Source organism: Merops nubicus, unplaced genomic scaffold, assembly GCF_000691845.1.
Source record: "Merops nubicus isolate BGI_N331 unplaced genomic scaffold, ASM69184v1 scaffold33545, whole genome shotgun sequence".
Classification (NCBI taxonomy): domain Eukaryota; kingdom Metazoa; phylum Chordata; class Aves; order Coraciiformes; family Meropidae; genus Merops; species Merops nubicus.
This window is the reverse complement of record NW_008608200.1, coordinates 18,941-41,379: the sequence shown is the minus strand read 5'-3', so window position 1 is coordinate 41,379 and position 22,439 is coordinate 18,941. Positions and strand designations below refer to the sequence as shown.

General features: G+C 41.8%; 1 protein-coding gene across 1 annotated transcript in view; it reads left to right on the top strand.

Annotated features, from left to right (window-relative positions):
• NFAT5 (nuclear factor of activated T-cells 5, tonicity-responsive) overlaps positions 1-22,439 on the top strand; it is a 38,343-nt gene that overhangs the window by 5,653 nt on the left and 10,251 nt on the right. Inside the window, exons 2-6 of the mRNA XM_008940199.1 lie at positions 6,804-7,362; positions 12,127-12,319; positions 16,693-16,883; positions 18,422-18,594; positions 22,301-22,435. Of these exons, the coding sequence (XP_008938447.1) occupies positions 6,804-7,362; positions 12,127-12,319; positions 16,693-16,883; positions 18,422-18,594; positions 22,301-22,435 (1,251 nt within the window). The remainder of the gene's footprint in view (positions 1-6,803; positions 7,363-12,126; positions 12,320-16,692; positions 16,884-18,421; positions 18,595-22,300; positions 22,436-22,439) is intronic.

The window sequence follows — 22,439 nt, the reverse complement described above, 5'->3', positions numbered from 1 at the left end:
TATAGAGGTGTTAGCCTGTGAGAGGATGAGCCATGGTTAGGTGTGGAGCAGAGTGGTACAGTGAGTTTCTGTCATCATCTGCTGGTGAGAAGTCATGGCTGGGAAATGGGAGGATAAAGGGTTTCTTGTGTTGTTTCTGTTTTATGGAAACTTCTTAGCAAGGTGCTCTCTGCAGATTCAGTTAAAACGTCATAGTTGTGTTGGGCTGTATGTGCATGGGGTGCATACCTGCTCCTCTGCATGGAGCAGAGCTTCCTTACCATTACCTGTAGAGGATTCTATTGAGGTACTCTAGTTCATCTCTTTTTTCCTAAATTAAGGTTTTCAGTCTTCCTGAACCTCATATAGTTAGTAAACCAAATTTTCCAGAACTGCTCAATTAAACACAAGCTGTTTATCATTCTGAGAGTTTTTTTTTTTAAATGGCAAATTCCTATTCTTAGATCAAAAAAAGCTTGAGAATTACTTTGCAACAAGATAATTCCTTGTTCCTTTAGGAATAATGAAGAACCACGGCAGCAGAGGGCAAAAAGAGAGCAGCATTACTGCTCTGTGATGTGAGCACCTCCTTGCAGCAACAGCATCGAAGGCTTTGTGAAGACCAAAAGAGTTCTTAATTTCTTAGAAAAAAATCCCATATATCTGAAGAACAGAAGAGTCTGTTTCTTAAACTGCAGTGCTCTTTGTCAGACCCATCAGTCCTGACCTTATCATACAGTCAGTCTCTCGTTTAGGGCAGCAGGCTGTGGAGGGAGCTGAGGAGACAAGGGAGAGCTTGAGGAGCAGCTGAGGGTCCTAGAGCTCTGACTTGCCTGTCTGCAGCTGGTTATTGCTCCGAGTGGGGACGATCTCAGATACATGGAATTGGGGTGTGTGAGCCACTAATGAAAGCTCTACTTAGATACCTAAACTGGAGTGTTAATTTAATAACAGATGTCATTTATAACAAAACCAGACTGATTGATCTATTTACCCAAAGTATAATACACTGCCTGGTTCAGCATGTGAATGTAAGGGGAATTTACACTGTTGGGCTTGATGTAAATTAAATTAACCTACCTATCTTGAATCTGAGTGTTTTTAATAACTGGTGAATTGGATTGCTTTTATTATATTTGCTGGGATGCTAGTTTTTTTCTCTATTAATACACTTAACTTGCATTCTAGCTTCGCCATTCAGAGACAGGCATCGAGTGGTGGGTTGTGTGACAGTGTCTGTCAATAGTGAAGACAAATAGTGCCAGAGACACTTAACCCATCCAATCTCACCCAGGGTATAGGTCGGTCTTGTTTTCAGACTTCTTCATAAGTCTCTTTTCTTTCTTTCTTTTTTTTTTTATTTTAAATTTTTATTTTTATTTTATTTCTAAATAGTGGATTGATACTGATTTGAAACTAAACTTTTTGGAAAAGTTTTTGACATTACCTTAGTAATACAAGAAGAAGAAAAGTAGAAACCCAAGTTTGGCATGTGAGGTGTTGAAAGCAGGTTTGCAGCCACTTTGTAAGTTCTGGGTTTTACCTTGAAAACCTTTGGCAACACAAGGGTTGATGCTGAAAATTTTGCATGTAGTATCCTTCTGGTTTTGTTCTGAAATTGTCCTTCTGTGTCCAGTGGTTCAAATAAACCAATTAACATACAAAAGTCTGATCAAGAACATGACATGTTAAATAAATTAACAAATTTCATAAAGAGGTATACTTACATCTATTAAGCTTGTACACCACCTAAACCTCACACTCTATGGTGCCTTTTCATTTTTGACACTCAGTTTCCTGCATGTAGCACAGGGTATCACGTGGGATGCAGGGGAGGGGCTGAGAAAAAGTCAAGTTCTTTAATGGCTTTCTGCCAGTCCTGCTGGCTGAAAAACTTGTGAAAACCCAAAATATCTCAAATTCATTTGCATTTGCAATCTTAAGCTTTCCATCTGCAATTAAAAAAAAAAAAAAAGGGGTCATCAGGATGCTAGGATACTATTTGTTTCTTTTTTGAGGAGCCTGGTAATCCCTGTTGTGTTTAAGGATCTCTTTGGAACAAATGAACAAAGATTTCAGGATTGGCTCCATGAAGGTGTTGTCTAAAGACAAGACTCCCTTAGTGCCAAATAGTGATTTGTTCTTTTCCTTCCCTTCTCCTACCTTTCAGACCTTTTTTCTTGAGGCTGAATGCATCGTTTGAGTTCACAAAATAATAGGATATAGAAATACATGTCATTGCCTTAGTTGCTAACTCAGGAGGCAAGACATTAGTTTTGTACATTGCTTTGTATCATTGGGAAGACGACGCTTGCACTGTTTGCTCCCGGGGATGCTCTGTGCTCTGTGTTCCCCTGCTCTCTGACACTCTCATTAGCCTCTGATTTTTTGCAGTGTGTGCTTGTGCCACGTGCATGTGCATCCCTTCTTCCACTGACTGTTTTTTGGCTGCTTTGGGTTTTCAGAAAGAACCTGAATTATTCAGCCCCTTGGTTGTGAATGTAACTGTTCACTGCCTGGAAGCGAGGGAAATGTTTGGGAGCCGTAGGCACCTTTTTAGTCTGCCTGGGAAGCAAATGTACAAATCACTGGTGTCAAAGAAGCTCCAGTTGTTCATGATATTTAGTCTTCCTAGGAGTAGTGCAGAGTAATTGGTTATTTGTATTTCCCTTCTCAGCTCTGGCACTAACTACTTAGTTTGTTAGCTCTTGGTTGTTTTCTGTCTTTCAGTTACACATTACAGAATTGCCTGTTACTGATGTGTAAATTCTGATGTCCAGAGAACCAGAGCTTTCTTGTGCTGAACAGTTTGATCCTATTCTGCCTCTCTTGGAGAAAAAAAGCTTGTAGGACAAGCAACAAATTCTGAATTAGTTCTTTCAGCTACCTTACATGTTATAGTGGCAACGAATACATTCAGGAGGTTTAGTTTCAACAGTCATCAAAATGCTCTACTGTGGTAGTACTTTTCACTCTTTTTTTTTTTTTTTTAAATTAAGAAAAGGAAAAAACCACCACCCTGTGATGCTGGTGCACGTTTTATTTATTATCATTATTATTATTATAATAATAAATGGCTGCATACTTGCCATAACATGCACTTAGCTTCTCTTCAGTGTTGTAGCTTTGAAGGTAATTTTTATTTTGAGGCTGTGTTAAAATATATTCAGTCTTATATCTCAAGATGTACAGACCCATTCAAACTGTTTGTCATTGCAAGCACTGTTAAATTACAAGTGAAAGAGCCACCTGTAGCACTTCCCATTACTATGTGTCTAAAAAAAAGTAACCTCAAATGAAAGAAATGCTTGGACTGGGGCAGGCGTGTGTGTCCACTCCCAGGTGACAGCCCAGGCCCCAGGTACATGCTCACACCCAGTGCCCACGGGCCACAGCTTATTATCTGCATATTGAGGAAAACTTCCTCAAAACCAGGAAATGCAAAACACTCTCACATTTTAAAGCAATACCAGTCAAGTCTGAATTACTGGGAATAAGCTGCCTCTTTTTTTTTTTCTTCCCCAAAATGCAGCATATTCAACTAAGAGATCTCCTTTGGGTATCAGGTACACATGTGTTGTTGCTGGCTTTAGAATAACTTGTTAAAACAAAATGGGAGCCACATAAGACATCCAAAGTTTATTCGTGAGAGTAACTTTGTGAATTCTGACTTGTCTGATCCCATTCCTTTATTCGTTCAGAAGAAGATGAGTTGGCTAGAGGCCTGCAGGCTCTGGGAAAACAGAGTTCACTCTTTCTTAGTATTTGCACAGCTTAAAATGATACTGAATCAATTACTGATTTATCACCAAAACTAGATTTTAAATTTGCATATTTGTTGTAACATAGCCAGTTGATTTCATTGGCTGTAATATCTGTCATACAGATTTTTAATTGGAGAAGCCACTGGCCCATGCACACTCTAAAACCCTGGCATGTTCACGGGTGGTAGTGGCATTTGTTGGAGAAGGTGTAAGGCACGAGAGAGAGTTTTTTGCCTTTACCATCTAGCTTTATATTGTTTTGATACACAATTGTTGCACAATACCCTTGTTGTTACACAGGGATGTCTCTGGTAAATGGAGGAGAGTATAACTGATTTATAACAAACAGTATTTCTTTTTTAAATGTATAAAGAAAAGCCACATACACATATTCATGCACCTACATGCTTTTTAACTCCTAGAAAAGAAAATGGAGGAGAAATGGTTTTGCATAGCAGCAATGATAGCAACTGAAATACTGCAAAGTCCTGCACCCTAAAATGATGATACTATTGCCAGCTCTGTTAGTTGTATACAGAACAATATTTTGTTTAGTGATTGATTTATTATTTTTTCCCCTAGGAAGGTGAGGGAAAAGGACAATTGTTGCATTTCTGGGCAGGATATGCATTGAACCATTTGATAAGCAGGGTACGGTCAGCGTTTGATGTACCTGTTCCAGCACAGACCCGTGGATGCATTGTCACTTGCACTGGTGCTTAGAGGCCTTCTAAAAGACCTTTCTAAAGTATTCCCAATATTTGCTGCAAAAAGACAAACCTGTGATATTAATCTACTGAAGGAAAGTCTTCAGCTCCAGAGCCTTGCTGCCTGGTTCAATGCAGATAATTACTGATTTGTCAACGCCTTTGTCACACGCAGGCAGACACGAGGGGTGGGGACACTGCCATGCACTGGGCATGAGTTTCACCCGTTAAAAGGAGAAGGAATTTTGACTGGGGGCAGTTCTGCTGTGGAGTGACCCAAGCAGAGGCAGCACCACTGCTCCGTGGGGTCCATCTCCTGCTTGGGTGTGTAAACGATGAATGGGAACGAATTCGATCGGAACAAAACTGAGTGAACATCCCAAAGAGCAATGATCCTTCTCAACTCAAAGTGGCTGCAAATCAGCTCCTAAATACTGTCACTGAAATTAATATCTAGATTTAATAGTTCTTGCCAATCCTGTAAATGTTTTTGAAAGAAGCATTGCATTAATGCATGATATAGAAAGGATAAATTTGCCTTTAAATTGGAATGCAGTTCAAAGTGACTGAATTCTCCAACTTCAGCCACTATATTTGCCAAAGAACAAACTGGAAAATGGAACTGGTATCATTCATCTGCTCCTGGTTCACTGGGAGGTTTGGGGAAGGGACCTCTTATGGAGATAAAAGCAGAATAGTTCATTGATAAAACTGTAACAGCCACTGAATTTTACAATCTGAAGTAATGTAGATTTACTTTTAAATAAATTTAGTGAAGAAAAGCCATGAGAAACAGTAAATGGTTTAAAAAATTCTTCATCATTAGTCAAGTGATACTCTCTGGTAACGACAGGTTGACTGGTTTATAGGAAGGTTTGCTGAGTTTTCCTCTTATATGTGTCTCGTGGCTGAATGCACTTTATTCTGGTACTACTAAATAGCTTAAACTGGATAGAATAGTTCAACTATCTCTAAACATTTTACACTTGAGAGATTACTATAATGCTTTGGATTTTACAAAAATCTGATACAGCAAAAAGGAAAATATGTTCCTCTTAATGATAGGTACTACCTCTACAACACCAGTAACTAGTGGAATGAACAGATTGTACATAACATATGCAAATAATTATACAATTTGTTTCCAAAATCAGATTATTTCTGTCGTTCTGGTTTCTTGTGAAAGGTGTGGCCAGCAGTGCAGAAATACAGCAAGTAGCATCTCCTCGCTAGGAAGCTTAAACCTGAATATAAAGTTCAGTTAGTTATTCTGCAGTGAGCTGTAGCTGTTTTAAATACAGATGTTTGTCCATCCTGCTTCCTCTGAAAGGTCGTAGCCTACGGTTTCAGCTGGCTTGACTATTAATGTTCTTCGTTGGAAATGCTGATGATCTTCTCCAGAAATCATCAGGGCTTTCTTTTAATCGTTTAGCTGTCCTCCTGTGGTTCTAAACCAGATTGATCTGTGTGACCTCTGGAGAAGTCACAGGCATGTTATTTAAATATCCTGCTTAGTATGAATTTTTCAGAGGTCTGTCCCAAGCTGTCTCTGTACACGTAAGGGACTCTGCTAATAAAGCCTGAGAGAAATCAGTGTTGGTGACCAAAAGAGTCAAATTACAGAAATTTCCAGTCCCCTTGTGTCAGCGTGTCACCGATACAGAGATTTCACCCCTGTTTTGAACCTTCAAAATAAACAGCTACGTCATAGAGACTGATACCAGTTCCATTTTGCCTACCAACTCAGTTGATTTTATATTTTATTTCTCATTTATGATGGAATAATCAGCAGCTCTTTTTCTCATTTATTTTCTCATATTTTTATTCCAGGATTTGCCTCTGAAGCAGGGAGTGTCTGCATTAAAAATGACCTGTAGTTCTCTGCTTCATAGGTTAGAAACTTATTTTAATATTTTGTGGCTAAGCACAGTCCCGTCCTTTTCAAAAATGAAAATTTCCAACAGTAAATGGCTTAATTGGCATTGAATGTGGATTATAAGCATTTTGCATTTGGGGCTTCCATTACTGTAGATGAAATGGCTTCTACAGAAATAATTAGTCCAGCGGAGGCAATGAAAGCTCTGTTTACTTGCAGCCATTTTTATGCATTAACATTAAGTTTTAAAAAAGTTGATTACAGTGGATCATATTAAGTCTCATTTGGACATTTCCAAAGTTCTTTACTGGCTAGGCTCTACTGCCTTAAGCATTTACATTCTAAAACTTACCAAATTCCAAATATTTGTTGGGGGAAAGCAATCTGTTCATAAATCACTTTATTTCAATGGGACTGCTATAGCCAGCACACACAGAACCACGGATCTTGTATTTACTTGTGAATTATACACCGCAGATGCTTCTTCAGCTCCTTCCTCTTCCTCCATGGGCGGTGCTTGCAGCTCCTTTACCACCTCTTCCAGTCCTACCATTTACTCTACCTCAGTCACCGACAGCAAGGCTATGCAAGTGGAGAGCTGCTCCTCAGCCGTGGGGGTAAGTACCCGAGGGGTAAGTGACAAGCAGTTAACCAGTAACGCAGCCCAGCAGCAGCAGTCAACGCCGAAGAGACACACAGTCCTGTACATCTCGCCACCACCCGAGGACTTGCTGGACAACAGTCGGATGTCCTGCCAGGATGAGGGCTGTGGATTGGAGTCAGAGCAGAGCTGCAGTATGTGGATGGAGGATTCACCCTCCAACTTCAGTAACATGAGTACCAGTTCCTACAATGATAACACTGAGGTGCCACGTAAATCACGCAAACGAAACCCAAAGCAGAGGCCAGGGATCAAACGTCGAGATTGTGAAGAGTCCAACATGGATATATTTGATGCCGACAGTGCCAAAGCGCCTCACTATGTCCTTTATCAGCTCAGCACGGACAGCAAAGGCAACTCAAAAGCAGGAAATGGGTTGGTATCTGCTTTTTTTTTTTTTTTTTTTTTTTTTTAAAAAAATTCTATGGCCATATGTAAAACCAGACTAATAAAACTCCCCCCATGCCCCATCAAGTGTTCTGCTCAGGTTCTCACATAAATCCCTTCCCCTCTCTGCTGCTCCCTTTTGCGTCCTAGCCCTTGATATACTCTCATTAGACTTGTTAATCTTTATTTAGAAGATAAAGCTAAACATGCCTGCAACAATTGGACGCCGCACTGATGAGCTCATCTGTGTTCTTGTTTAAGTGAAATTCCTAAAAGATGGCACAATTTCATTTACAAAAAGGCAGTGAAAATGTTATTGAGTTTAAAAAGAAAGGCAAGAGTGGATTGGACGCACCCTAAATCTTAATTTTTTTGCAGGTTTTTATGTGAGGATTTCAGTCTGTAGACTTCACCTGCTTTTGTTTGTCTCTATCGGATAGAGCGAGTGATGGGAGTAGCAGATAATGGCTTCTTGGGATTCCTCATCATTCAAATTAACACATGCTTTACTTTTTTATAAGAAATGTTAAGATGATCCGGTGATTTTGTTTTTCCTTGTGAATTCACTTCTGTATTTGATTTTTTCAGAAATAAATCTCTAATCCTGTTTCTCTCTGTGCTTCTGGGTCGTGTGCATGCGAGTGTCTGTGTGTGGGCACGCCTGGGTGGTGGTCTCTCATCTCTCCCACTTCACACTCTTCACTAAACGCATCTCAGTAGTTGCTTCAAGAAGAAAAACTCCATCAGTTTACAATAGTCTATTGATACTTTTTTAAAAAAATTCATTTTTTCTGCTTGTGGCTTCTTTAATACTTTCAAGATGGTCATGTGGATAGATTTGGGTCTTTTTTTTTTGTTTGGGGAGAGGAAGTGTATTTTGTTTAGTTTTACCTTTAAGTATGCGCTTCCAGTATGTTCTAATGTTCATCACAGTAATGGTGAATATTAAAATTTGAGTGATGGGAAAGATTATGAACTTCTCGTATTCCAAAGGGGAAAGAGCCTGGGGTCTGTATTCCCAGGGTCATTGCAGTTCCATACTTAAAATTTCAGTGTGAGAAGGTGATTCTGAGGAATTCTCCAGAGCATGCTGGCCTGGGGACTGCACTGGGAAGAGCCGAGGGGAATGGCACTGGGAGCCTGAGGCTGGCAATGGGAGCCTTGGCTCTGCCGCCTGTTCCTGCCCCTGTCCACTTCAACGACAGCTGAGGTGGCTGCAGTTGTCCCCATCTCTCGATTTCACCTGCTGAAATTCATACTAAAGGAAAATTGTTAGTTTGTGGTAGAGCCAAAGAAGGAAATTAGCATATGCAAAACAGGTGCTCGGAGCTCGGGAGATGCCTCCACAAAGCACGAGGGACGTCAGGTCTCCTGTACAGAGGGAAGAAACTTTATCAAAAGGCAAGAGCTGTGTGACTGTAAATGTGATCTCTGGATCTCAGGAAAAGGGAGCTATACTAAACTCTGGAACAATCTCAGTCTAATTTATCACAAAACTGCAACATTCCCTAAAACACTGTGTGCTAAATGGGCTGGATTGAACTGCAGCAAAACTCTTATGTAACAGAATTGGCCTTTTAAATAAAAGCTCTGGGAAAAGAAATGGCCAAGATATTAGAAAATTTTAATTTTGCAGTTGGAATATGGAGATTGAGCGTTACAAATCTAGGTCGCAGTAGTGACTTTTATTTTAACTTCCCAGCCTGGTGGAGTTCAGCCAAGGGAGTTCATTTACTTTCGGCTTTGAAAAAAGAGCAAGGAAAGCGCCCTTGTTAATTTGTGGAGTGGAAAGAGCATTTGCCTCAAAAGAGGCTTCTAGTCAGTTGTCTTAAAGAGCTAGGAAGAATATATTCCTGTGGAAACTGCTGGAATTTGTGAAAGCCTTTTTAGAAAGGGCTGAATTGATGGTGATTTAGGGCAGTCTCAGGTTTCTGACAGGCTGGGTCTCACTTTCCCTCTCAAGTCTCCACTGGGAGCAGCCCCCATGCCAGTGCAGGGCCAGGCAAACCTTAACTTGGGAAATCTGCTCTAATAGTTGTGAGGTTTGCCACTTAGGTGTTGTGGGTTTTTTTTTTTTTTTTTTAGAAAAGGAGTGCTAGCTTTAAGGAGTCACTCTTTGGTAACAGTTCAGCTAATGAATAAACATGCTTGTATGGAATATTTTGCTGTTTGTATGTGCATGAATATTAGTATTATAAATGAACTAAAAGGACACATAAATGATATAGCCTCATAATTTGAGAAGAAAGACCACTGAGAAATTCTGGTGAAGGCTTGACAATTCCTTTCAAGTTCAGCTAATCTGGTTGAAAGTAATGATTACTTTTTTTTACTTCCCTTCTAGAGGGAAGACTTCCAAAAGAGAGATTAGGCAGCATCTCCACATAAATATGAGAATATAAAATATTAGTATGTTGACAATTAAGGTAACTTGGGTTTTAATAGTAAAGTACAGTCAGGAAAAACAATTGTGTGGGAGAGGCCAAAGCGTTCACTGCTAAAACGTCACATTTTGAGTGTTAAGAGTGAACTGGCTTCTGATGGCTGCCTCTCTAACGCTTCAGAATTCAGCAATATCTCAGTCTCCCATGCTACTTTACAGATGTGGTGGGTCAGAGGGAGCAGTCCCCGTGCTGCCTCCCATGGGGCGTTCCCCGGTGCCGTTGTGGTGCCCAGCCTGCCCCGGGTCCTGGGACGGCGCTGGGCACCGTGCCAGGGGGCTCCAGCAGCCCAGCCTGCCCTGCGTTCCTCCTCTGCTTCCTGGGAGGAAGCTCAGAAACTGGAGCTGCGTGGTTTAAAATTCTGAGTGAGAAAAAGAGAAGATACTCACTGAAACTTCGTAAATGTATTCCTTTTAATTACTAGTCTGTGGAGGAACGTCCTGACAGGAAGAACAGAGAAAAGCGATTCTCTAACGAGCTTGAGTGTGACCAGTGTTTTTGCTTGGCCTGAACAGAAGCAAAGAGCATGGTGGTGTTAATTACAGCTTATTTAGTGTGGCACAGGTTTTGTAAATGCTACGTTGAGGAAGAATTTTGTCCCTTTTCCTAAAAGAAGGTATGTTTTTATGTAGTGTTTTTATTTTTGTTGAACAACCTGCTTGACTAGGCCGTGGCAGGGTAATTGGGACTGCTTGGCAGAAGCAGGGTGCCCTCACAGTTCTTGTGCACCAGCCCCTCATCCAGACCTGGCCTCTGCTGTGCCCGGGTCGCAGGTGAGTGGGCAGGGCAGGGACACATGCTGGGCATCCACCCACCTCAGCTGGGCAGGCAGTCCCTGCTGCCTGGGTAAGATTCACAAACAGAAAAACAGGAACGAAACTCACAGCAGGCACAGGCAGCATCCTTTTTAACCCTTTGGTACATATATGAAAAGGTTTTGGAAGGCTTAGCAGAAATAAGAGCATGATAAATGGGCCTTTGAGGGGTGTGAGATGTGGTGGAATTGGGAGGCAGGGTCTAGAACGTTCCCTGGGGCAGGAGAGGGCCAGTCCCTAGGAGAAGGACTGGGCTAGGCTGGGGAATAATTGGAAGTGTTTGTGTCCTGTGTGGCCTGGTGCTGTTCGTTGCACAGTAGGAGTTTTGGGGAAGGTGCTGCTGACGTTTGCTAGTATAAATCATCTGGTAATTGGAAGAGAGCTCTATGGGTTAGCCCAGCTTCAGGTCAGTGAAAAACGCATACAGTGGCAAAACTCCCAGTAAACGATTTTGAAGCAAAAGTGTGTGTTTCACCCTTCTCCCTGAGAAGAAGAAATCCTGGATAAATTACTGCTGTACATTGCACACTGAAACAGGATTTGTCTCTTAATTCACATCTGTGATTTTTAAACTGCTTTCTTCAGAGGCATTAGCTATTAGAACTGCTTTTTTTGGTAGTAAAATAGAATATTACATTTGCATAAATTCATTGAGCCCTTTATCTGCCTGTACCCTTTGCCATAGTGTGTTGACATTGCTAGTGTTAAATGAGTTTATTAGGCTTCAGGTCAGGTTCTTTACACAAACCTGCTCTGTGTAAGATCAAGGGTTATATTCCATTGTGCTTTAATGTGAACACAGAATCAATCACCTGATATTATACTTTGGAAGGCTTCTTCATTCAGGTTTTAATTATGGAACTGAACACAAGATGCAGTACATCTTCAAGTACCCACCTGGAAAGAAACAGTCCTTTTGCATACACTGCAGATTTAAAATTGGTGCGATTATGTTAGAGCTTTTTACAATAACTAATTTGGTTTTAGCATAAATGGATCAATCTGTTTTGACAGATACTAGTATTTGCATGGATATGCAAGTTCAGGTGGAGACAGGCATGAGGCTGTTTTCCTCTTTAAAGAAGTATCATTTAACCTTAAATCCATTCAGTGTGTGTGTGGACATATATATATTTGTTACAGAAGCAAAACGGCTTGTGCAGATAATACTGGACTGTATCGTGCTGTGAAAAAGCAGGTTATGAGCCTTCTTCTGTTTGTTAACAGTTTAATGCTAATTGCTTTCCCCTTCCTTTATGTTTACTCTCTGAAAAGCAGTTCCTGATTGCACTGGATGGAGGAGGCAGGGAAGCATCGTTCCTCTTCATCCTGCAGGTCTCCTCTGTCAGAAAGAGAATTCCAAAGTTTGCTCTCACCTCTCAACCTTCTACCTGTTAATACACACTCTTTATCTTTCTAGCTTTTCTGTGATTTAATTTGTCTTTATTGGGGAGCTGCCTGTAACGTCTTTCTAATGGTCTGCTTTGACTTCTCAGAGCATCAGAGAACCAGAAGGGAGCTGGAGGGAAGAAGACCCCAATGTTGTGTGGTCAGTACCCGACTAAGAGTGAGGGGAAGGAGCTGAAGATCGTGCTGCAGCCTGAGACCCAGCACAGGGCCCGGTACCTGACCGAGGGCAGCCGCGGCTCGGTGAAGGACCGCACCCAGCAGGGCTTCCCCACCGTGAAGGTAGGCAGCTGGCACGAGGACTCCTTCCCAGGGGGAAGCTTTGGTAGGGTGGGAACTGGTGCACTTCAAAATCTCTGTTTTTAGAGGAAGGGAGAGACTTTGCAGCATCTCTCTTGCAGAGGCTGTACTGCAGGTAACGAGTTTCTTCTTGCAGGTAACGGGTTTTATTTGCAGCACAAAGTTACAGGGAGGAAGGAAGGGAGGTTTGTGCCAGTGCAGTGATGCTGCATGTCCTGTTAGACTGTGATTACATGAGCTGTGCAAATAGGCACTTGAGGCATGCAAAACTCAGATAGTGAGGTGCTGTAACTCTGATTGCTGATGACAGTGGGTCATCGTGCCTTACTGGTAATGACATAAAACTAGGCTTCATTCAAAAAAATAAGACTTGAGGGGAGGTTGGCTTTTTTTTTTTAAAGAAGTATCTGAATCATCTGAACAAAGCCAGCCTGTTCCATTTATGGACTTGGGATGCCTTAAGGTTTAGGTGTTGAGGATCCCTTGCTTGGAGGCGGGGATGAGCAGCACACAGGACTAACAGTGTCCTCAACCCTTCCAATAAAGAGGAAGGGTCTGGATTGAGCAGATGCAGCCAGGAATCCAGGGCCTAGCTCTGGAGCTGGTTTCTCCAGCAAGCTTTTAGGTTCATTGTTCATCTTGCTGTGTTTGGAGGGGAGAAAAGGAGAACTGATGTAATTCACCTTACTTAAAGGGGGAAAACTGTTGGTGATCAGGCTTGCCAGCCTGGTGAGAAGGGCTTTGTTGTAAGCTGGTCAGAGGATGGGGACCAAAGCCCAGAAGGAAAGGAGGAACTACAAAAGGAGGGGGAAACATGAGGAGGAAGGCTACAAAGAGGTCTTTCACATTCCTTCTCAAAAGGGAGAACGTTCAGAGGCTGTTCTCCAGTGACTGCACACTGATGCGTGGGGAGTGAGAATTCATAGTTTTGTTTCTTGCCTTGTGTAGTCACAGGGCTGTGACTTGGCTGGGATCACGTGGGGCAGCGTGCGTGGCTGGGATGCAGCCGTGCACATGCAGCAGCTGTTGAGGAAGAAGAGAGGATATCATGGCATAAGGAGCTCCCTGACCACACAGACCTCCAGCATGAAACTGGAGACTGGCCTGTTGAGATCAGAGGAGGGAGGGAGCTCAGGGATAGTGTTTTGGTGTCTGTTACCAACTGCCTGAGAAGATAATAGATGATGATCTGGGGAGTCTCCTGCTCACAGAACTCATTCCTCATGACAGGTTTCAGCCATCTGTCCACCCGTAAGGGTGGCTGCAGAGCCTGGTGCGAGCAGTTGAGGAAGTTTAGGACTGTGCTTGTGAGGGTTTCCTGGTGCAGGTGGCAGAGGGGCTCACCAGGAGTGCTGCTGTACGTAACTTACAGACAGACTGATGGCAAACACCATCACAAAACGGGCAGTGGCTGCAGTGTGGATGTCAGAGTGGACATGGAACTGAGTGCAGGCCAGCACTGCCCACTCACTGGACACAAGGCAAAAAGCAGCCTGGTTATGCTGGGAGGAGTGTGGCCAGCAGGTCGAGCTAGTAGACAACTATATTTGTTATACAAATAAGAAAGATAAAAGACATTTCTTTCATCTTTTTTCTTAGTTACAGCACTTTGAGAAAGCAGCAGAGCAGTTCTCAATCCAAACTAATTTACCAGGTCCACGAAGAAATCTTTCTTTATGATACAGCCCTTAAAATTTGTGCTGACTATTGCTGAGAGAGTACAGAATATTTATCTGTAAAGTCTTGTTTGACAGTGTTAGAAACATCTCCAGCCATGCTTCACTCAGTCCTCCTGAGTAACGTAAAATCCAGTGAAGGTTCATAAGAAAAGAATCCATTCATATAGTCCTGTTGCTATGGTGATTTAGTGCTCATTTATGTGAATTTTGTTAATGGGCCTTTGTTCCTCTGAAGTTCCCTTTAATTCCTTTCCCAGTTACCCTTTAGCACCCATCAGTGAAAATTCTCTTTGGAAGAGTCTTGTGTAACTGGATTCCTGGAAGTTCCAGCTTGCTTTACCAGTAGAGAAACTGGTTCATAGCCTGCGTATAAACGTCTGCCAGGGCTGGACAGACAAAGTGAGTCAGTGGAGCTTCAGGAAATCTGACCTAGTGGAAAAAAAATGTGTGAAGGACAAGAAGTAGTTTGGTTTGGTTTGGGGTTTCTGTGAGGGGGTTTAAAGATGGGGAAGAATAGTGTAAAAATCTTGCAGGTTCTGTAGAGATCGGGTGCTTGCTCTTCTCTGGCAGCACCTGTGACAGGCAACTGTTCTGAAGCAGACCAAGGAAAGGCAGGTTCTGTGGCCCTTCAAAGAAAACCATGTTACTCCATGGGTTACAACTGCAAGAAACAACACTAAAATCGTACAAACAAACTAGTGAAGTGATTTGTCTGGCAGAAGGAACTGTTCTCCTGACTGCAGAGTGTCAGTGGAGGTGCTCCAGCCGTGGGTAGCAGGTTGTCATCCGTTCCTTCTCACAGTCCTGCAGAGCTGGAGCAGTTCCATCCAGGTGGTGAGAGGTGCTCTTGCACACCTTTCATATCTTCTTTGAAGAACAACACCAGAGGAGAAAAGCAGCTCTGGTTAGCTGTGGTGAGGCTCCCTCTAGTCAAGGAGACTTTGGTGACATGACACAAAGACCATTCATTCAGCTTTCCACGTAGAAGAGATTCAGTGGTAGACTATCAGAGGACCCTTTAGTCCCCACTTCCTTTTGAGCACCTGGTGAGATGAAGTCCTCTCGTGAGCTGTTTGCCTGGTCTCCTGTTTGTTTATGCTTTCTTGGCTTTTGAGCTCTTTGATATGAACTGTACCTGTTAGCCTGTGGTTCACAAGGGGGAGCCTGTGCTGGGCCACCTCCAGAAATCTTTGGGCTTTGCCCATCAGTGGCAGCCCTAACGCACCGACCTGCCGTAAGCCAGTTGCTCCTTTTGGGCATGGGGAGCGTTTTAGCAGTTTTAGCTGATTTTTGGTTTTCTTTTCTTTTTTTGAAACTTGCTATGAACCACAGAACTAAATTTCCCATGCGTATCAAGGACTGATCCCCCAAGAGGTCCTCTGGAGGACTCTGTTCTTGTTTGCATCTCCTTGCTAGTAAACATGGAGCTGCTTTCTGCGAGTTTTGACTGGGCTTCCAGGCCTAGGACGAAACATAACGTTGTCCCCCAGAAATCCTCTAGCAACTATTGTGGCTTAATGAAAACATTAACAATGCTTGTTTTATCTCCTCCTAGAGTGCTGTGGCAAAGAATTTCCTTCTCTGGCCTGGGAATTTGGCAGCGATCTAGTGTTTCTTTTATTCAGAGTATTTTTCTTTGCTACCTAAAAAGAATAAGGGACATTACTTCATAATTCAGTGTCCAGGTTTACTTCAAGGCTTCTTCTGCATCAGAGTGTTTTTTATTATATAGCACTGTAGTGAGATTCTGCTAATAAAAACCAAAAATGTTAAAAAGAGACAAACCTTTCCATGGTAGGATGTCAGTGTTACAAAAACAAATGCGTTTCTCACTGCCATGTTCTGGAGTAAGCCTAGCTTGCACACCAGATTACAGGAGGACTGCTAAATCATTGTGACATGTATGACTTTTATGTATTCAGTCTCTCAGTGAATCCTAATGCAGTTGATAAACTTTAAGTAGGAGATGTCAAGCTGCCATTTTTTATTTTGGTGTCTGAAGGAAAACTAGGTTTGCATGGTTAGACCAGGCAATCATTCACACCATCCCTCCCACTGCTTTCCCCCGCATCCTGTTCTGACTCATCCAGTGGTTTTGCAAGTGTTGGGCAATTTTCATCTGGTTTCACAAAGATTCCGAGGTGTGGCTGGCATATGAAGGTGGGTTCTGAGCAGTGTAGATGCTGGTGGATGGATTGCCATGTGCATACTGACCAGCACGTTTTCCTGCACTTTGGAACCAGCCACAGCAAATGTTCTTGTCCTCAGCTGTCTGGTGGATGTAGATGCTGATGGGGACAAGGATTCTGGGAAGAGATGGGGAAAGGTCAGAAGAGACCTAGAAGTTGGAGTTGGGATAATTCCATGTGAAGACAGATAGGATTCAAGCTGGTTTAAAAATAAAATATTAGTAATAATAATAATTAAAAAATCATTTCACCTGTGTATCCAGTGATTGACTTATCTCTTAACAGAAGTACAACTGAAAAAAAATTAAAAATATTAGTGTTTTGTTTGTAAACTAGATGAAATGTTTTATTGCTGCTTCCCTTAGGATAGTTTCCAGCAGCACTGGAAGCAGATTCAGTTCAAATGTGGCTGGATAAGGTGCGTGCTGTGTTAATTAAGTGGTGTTGCTGGGAGTTGAGGTGTCTGACCTGTGTTGCCGTGTTTCAGCTGGAGGGACACAACGAGCCCGTGGTGCTGCAGGTCTTCGTGGGGAACGACTCCGGGCGGGTGAAGCCCCATGGGTTCTACCAGGCCTGCAGAGTCACTGGGAGGAACACCACGCCTTGCAAGGAGGTGGATATCGAGGGGACCACTGTTATTGAGGTCGGGCTGGAGCCCAGCAACAACATGACGCTTGCGTGAGTAGCTTTTCTTTTGAAAATGTTTCCATTTATTAGATTGTTTTTTGAGAATGATTTCTTCCTCGGTTGGGTGATTAAGTCTGACCATCTTGGCCCACACCAGGCACATACTGAAGCTGTGTGTATGGGAAGAACATTTAAATTTTGTTTTTATTATACTTAAAGCTTAATTTGGTCTTTCTTAAAACTTTATAAATTACCTTTTTTTTTCACTAGTTTCATGTTATCTTTCTTCAGTAATGTCCATATTCAAGCATTTTGTGAACCATAACTGATCACTGGCTCTGCTGGTACTTCTGTCTTTTAACAAGTGTAGAATTGCTGATAGAAGAGGGAAGGAGAATATTTGGATCTTCAGATCCCCGTAGGGCCGGAAGGCTGGGACTTGTGATAGTGGGGCTAAACTCTGGCCTTTCTCTGCTCCTGCTTCACTTGCTCCATTTCTGTCCCTTCCGGCAGGCAGCCCTTGGCCACAGCAGCCTCCTGCTCTGCTGTCCTCACGGAGGTGGCCTAGGCCAGCCTGGGCAGCAGTTTGGGCACAGTTTGCTGCAGCAGGTTTTGGAGCCAATGGCCTCCTCTACCTCTGTAGTTTGCATCTCACAAGAAACTAGATGCCCTAATAAGCTTTGCACATGTGTCTGAATAATAGAAGGAAGTGATCTTCATTCAAAGCATTCTTTTCAGTAGAACATAATTTTTTTTCCTAATAGGTATGTGGTTGAAAGCTACTACTCTTCACTTAGAAGCTTGTCTTGTTTCAAGTCAGGAAATGTTTCTTCAGTTTGCAGTGTCCACCTAAGCAGGATAATAGTTTGCTATGGACTTAATTTGATTTTTTCATATAAAATATATTCCCGTGATAACTTTAGAAACTGTCTCCTAGAAAGTAATTCTGTAATTGTCCTCAAGTGTTAATGTAAGACCATGTAAGTCTAGAGACACTGGAGAGATGAATTTGGAATGATCTAGGAAGGTTTTGCCTCGGCTGTTTCCTCAGAAGCATCTCACGTATCTTTCTGGAAGTCAGCACTCTCTCCCTGGCCCTGGATGTGTTTCCCCTAGGACCACAGTTATGATATGACATAGCTATCACTTCCAACTTCCACTGAGCATAAAAGAGAACATGGCTACAGTAAGTTTTCTGCTGCTTTAAGTGAATGCAGAATATTTTGTAGTAATAATCTGACAAACCTGGGTCTGCCCCGGGAGCAGAAGAATAAAGATCTGTGAATATAAATTAAATGCTTACCAGAATTACTTGGTTATGTTACATTTTGAGTTTCATTCATGCTACTTTCATATTCCTCCCGTGATTCATCAGCCAAATTATGTAGGTTGAACTGAAAACTGGGATATATACTTAGAAAGGTCATACAGAGATTTCTTGTAAATAATAATAAAAAAAAAAATCTAATAATATTTCAGTAATTACTTCAAGAGTGTTGACTTTGTGGCTTCTGTAACTACTCAAGAGATTATTAAAGAGGCTGAACTTACTGAACTCTATTAAATTTTCCACTCTTTTGTGATTTTAGGGTTGATTGTGTGGGAATACTGAAGCTGAGAAACGCTGATGTGGAAGCTAGGATAGGGATTGCTGGCTCCAAGAAGAAAAGCACACGTGCCAGGCTGGTGTTCCGTGTTAACATCACCCGCAAGGATGGCTCGACTTTGACTCTTCAGACACCTTCTTCCCCAATTTTGTGCAGTAAGTATCAAAATAAAAGGTTGGTGTTGGAGGATTTTAAGGTCACTGCCATAAAATGCATTGGGGAATAAAGAAAAATTCAGTGTTAATCTGTGATTATTTCAGAATGGCTATGGATGGAATTTTATTTGGCATAGTGTGTTAGCGAAATGACTGGCCAGTATTTAAAAGTAGTTGTCATTTTTATTGAATTTTTTTTTTTCCTTTTAAAAGGTCAGAATTTTTGTCATGGTTGCTTTGAACTTACGTGACTATTTTGGTGCAGGTTTTAATGTCTCCTGTATTTTCACGTTCATCTGTCAGCTTTCAGTGATGGAAGGACTCATAGTAAGTTAGTACACATGGCTCTCTGCAGTTGTGCTGGTTTGCTGGGCCAGAGGCTGAATCAGTTCTGGTTCAGTGCAGGAGTGACATGCTTTGTAGCTGTTTGTTAAACTGCTGTGTTTAGCCCTGCACACAGATGGCCACACTGGCTGGTTGGGTTCCCAAACAACAGGGAAAATGTGAGTGGGGAGGCTGCAGTACCTCAAGGGCTGCCTGTGCCTATCGAGTCTGCAGTGACTTCCAGTTGCCAGGAATTCTGTTTGTCTGGTGAAGAGAAAAGATAGGGGAATGGGTTTAATGCAACTGTTGAAATAAGATTGCAGGTTTCTTAATGGACAAGAAGATGGGAGAGCTTTTTCTCCATCCATGGTACATGGTGTGATTATGCAAGGTCCTGAACGTCTGTGTTGTGCTCTTCCCATTGTATAAAAAGTTACTACTGTCAGTACCTATTGTGTCAGGGCTCCTATTCAGCTCATCAGAAAGTGCAGCTCTGTTGCCAGCAAGAGAACAGATTGGAAGAGGAGATAATTAGAACCATGTGAGCTTCCACATCAGATGCCACGGAGCCGTTCAGTGCTGCAGGCTGTGCAGCAGATGTGGCACCGAGCCCGTCTCCTTCCCCTGTTCTGCTCTCCAAAGATTCAAAGAGAATCCCTTTGCAAGACTCAGGGAGAGCAAGAACCCTGTGGAAACCCTGGGAAGGCTGATAGCAAAGACGTTGCTGAAGCAGGGGAGGACTCTTCTTTCTTCAGCCATTGCCTGTGCTTTAGGCAATAGTCTGAGGTCTGGGGTCCAGAAAGGTCAGCTTGAGGTGTTCCCATTTTCATTTTTCCTCCTCTTACCACTTTTTTTTCTACATCTTTCCCAGGTTTTTAGACTGGTGCAGTTCTCAGATTTACGCATTTATGTTGTTGGAAAGTATAAGTGCATTTGCTAGAAATAGGGTTATCTCCATAGCTCCACTCCAGTCAGTGTGGCATTGTCGTATCTGACAGTCAGTTTTGGATTTAAGAAAAAAAGATTTTCTGTAAAATCTTCAAAAGCTGTTTCTTTATACATTTTCTTGGTTAAAGATAAATTTATTTAAATCATTGCAGAAATGGGAATGGAAATCATCTGGTGTTTTCTTCAATGCATAACAATCCCCAATTTGCTGTTGTAAGTGGAAGTTGAGAGTCCGAGATGTTTCAGAGACCAATTTTAAAATGGGCTGTTTAGCTGAAAAAGCTGCATTTGATGCACTCCCTGTTTAGCTTGTTGGTAAGGCCAGTCCAGTTCTGGTTTATGAGGGTTCCTTGTAATCTTCATTCTCTGTTTGTCGAATGTGTCCCCCATTTATACCTGTAATGTTAGTAGCTCCATTTTGAGATATGGACAGTGAGTAAAAAGCAGAATATATGAGGGTGATGACATGCTAAGGGACATCAGAAGGAAATAGAAGTTATCCTTCCATAAATAAAATTCTAAAACCAGTACAGTAAGGAGTACGTTGGTTTAGTTTTTAGCAAGCTGGATTTTGGTCAGTGGATAAGACAATCTTCCTCTGGCCAAGAAAAGATTGCCCCGGAATTTTATAGCATCTCCGTTGCTTGGATGACTGAAACAAAGAACCAAAATACTCTGGTTAGACTCATGTCTTTGGGGAATGCTGTAGGTAAAACTGAAAATGATGTGGAGGTTGAGGGGGGAATTCCTGGGTCTCTTTCCAGGCTTGCTTTCCAGGATTCTGTGCTTTGGCTGTCGTTTAACTTGCTCTGCAGCTATGGTGGCTTGCAGGAGATCTTTGCCAACCAATAGTCCTGGTACATATGTACTGTCTAATCAATTCGGCATAAAATTTTATGGTTTCCTAAGTTATTTATTTATATAAATGATCTGTTGCATTTGCTACATCTTATTACAGATGTGTACTGTACCTTCTCATAATAAGGTTTACACTTTCACTCATCAGAGCCTGTTTGTATTGTTTTATGATTAATATTGTTGTCAAAGTTGCAGTAGTGTTCCTGAAGCCATAGGAAAGATATTAAGTCGATGCAAGGAAGACAAGGTCTGTGTTTTAAATAGGCTTTGTTAACTTGTTAGCAAATGTAAATCCAGTTACTCTTTTCAGAAGTTCATGGGCTTTGAGCATATTTAGTAGTTGTGTAACGGTTGCCTAGGAACCTGCTGCAACAGTTGTAGAAAAATCCTTTCTGAAAGGTCATTAAATAACGTGGGGTGTTAGAGTATGGGTGTTCTTCTATGTAGAGAGCCCAGAGGATGCTGTTATTAAACCCTAAAAGTGGGCTACGTAAGTGCCAAACACAAGTACAAACTTATGCCACTAGGATTTTATGGTGACTAGAAGAGGTGGCTGAGAAACCTTTAGTGGGAACTGGAATTATTTTATAACATATGTGACAAACTCAAAATACATTATTTTAAAATGTATATCTGTAGTTAAATTCTTTGGTGCTCATTTTCATTTAACACACATGGTCTTATTTGATATATGCTTTAAGAAGAGTAGATATAGTTTGCAGTAAAAATAATTTGTCGTGTGTGTTCTATAAACCATCCTCTGAATCCTTGGCTGAGGCAGAGGCCTCCAGGGATGTGCCTCTGTAAGCCACGTTCTCTTTGCTAGTTTATAGGATATAAATTGCTACTGTAATCCCCAACTACAGAGATGTGACTTGCAAGGGTTTATATTAGCTGAAGTGTATAGGTCTAGAAGGTCAGAGTCACAGGATGGTTTGTGTTGGAAGGGGTCTCAGAGATCATCTCGTTCCAACCCCCTCTGCCATGGGCAGGGACACCTCCCACTAGACCACGTTGATCAAAGCTCTGGCTTAGTTCTTGCACTGGCCAGAAAGCTCTGTCTGTCTGAAAAAAACCAGGTAATATGGGAATTACTGCTCTTCCCTTTGGCATAGCAGAACAAAATACGCTTCATTTAAAAATGCAAAAGGTTTATGAGCTTAGGGATAAATGTGAAGGTGTTCTGCAGACATAGCCAAGGGCTGGTGCATTTGTTTATTGCTCTCTATGCCAGGAAATTACAGAACCAAGCTTTCTTTTCTCCTGAGCACTTCTTGAGCTTTAGCTCAAACACTGCAAGTTTTGTTTTGAAGATTTGCTTAATGCAGGAGAAAAGGGAAAAGTTTATTAGTGAATTGCTTACCCGAGTGTGATATTTTCTTTTATGAAGTCATTAAATTTATTTAGGAAATAATAGATGCTATTGTCTACTGCAAAGTTTTCTTATGAGTGATATAGTAAAGGAAGTAGCTCAGGAATTATTTTGTTCTTTCCTTAATAAACCTTTAGGTAAAAACTTGTTGTTTTGGGTGTTGATATTTTCTTGATTTCAAATGATGTGTTTTTTCAATTACAGCTCAACCAGCGGGAGTCCCAGAGATCCTAAAGAAAAGTCTGCACAGTTGTTCAGTGAAGGGTGAAGAGGAGGTTTTTCTGATTGGCAAGAACTTTCTAAAGGGAACAAAAGTGATTTTCCAAGAGAATGTTTCCGGTTA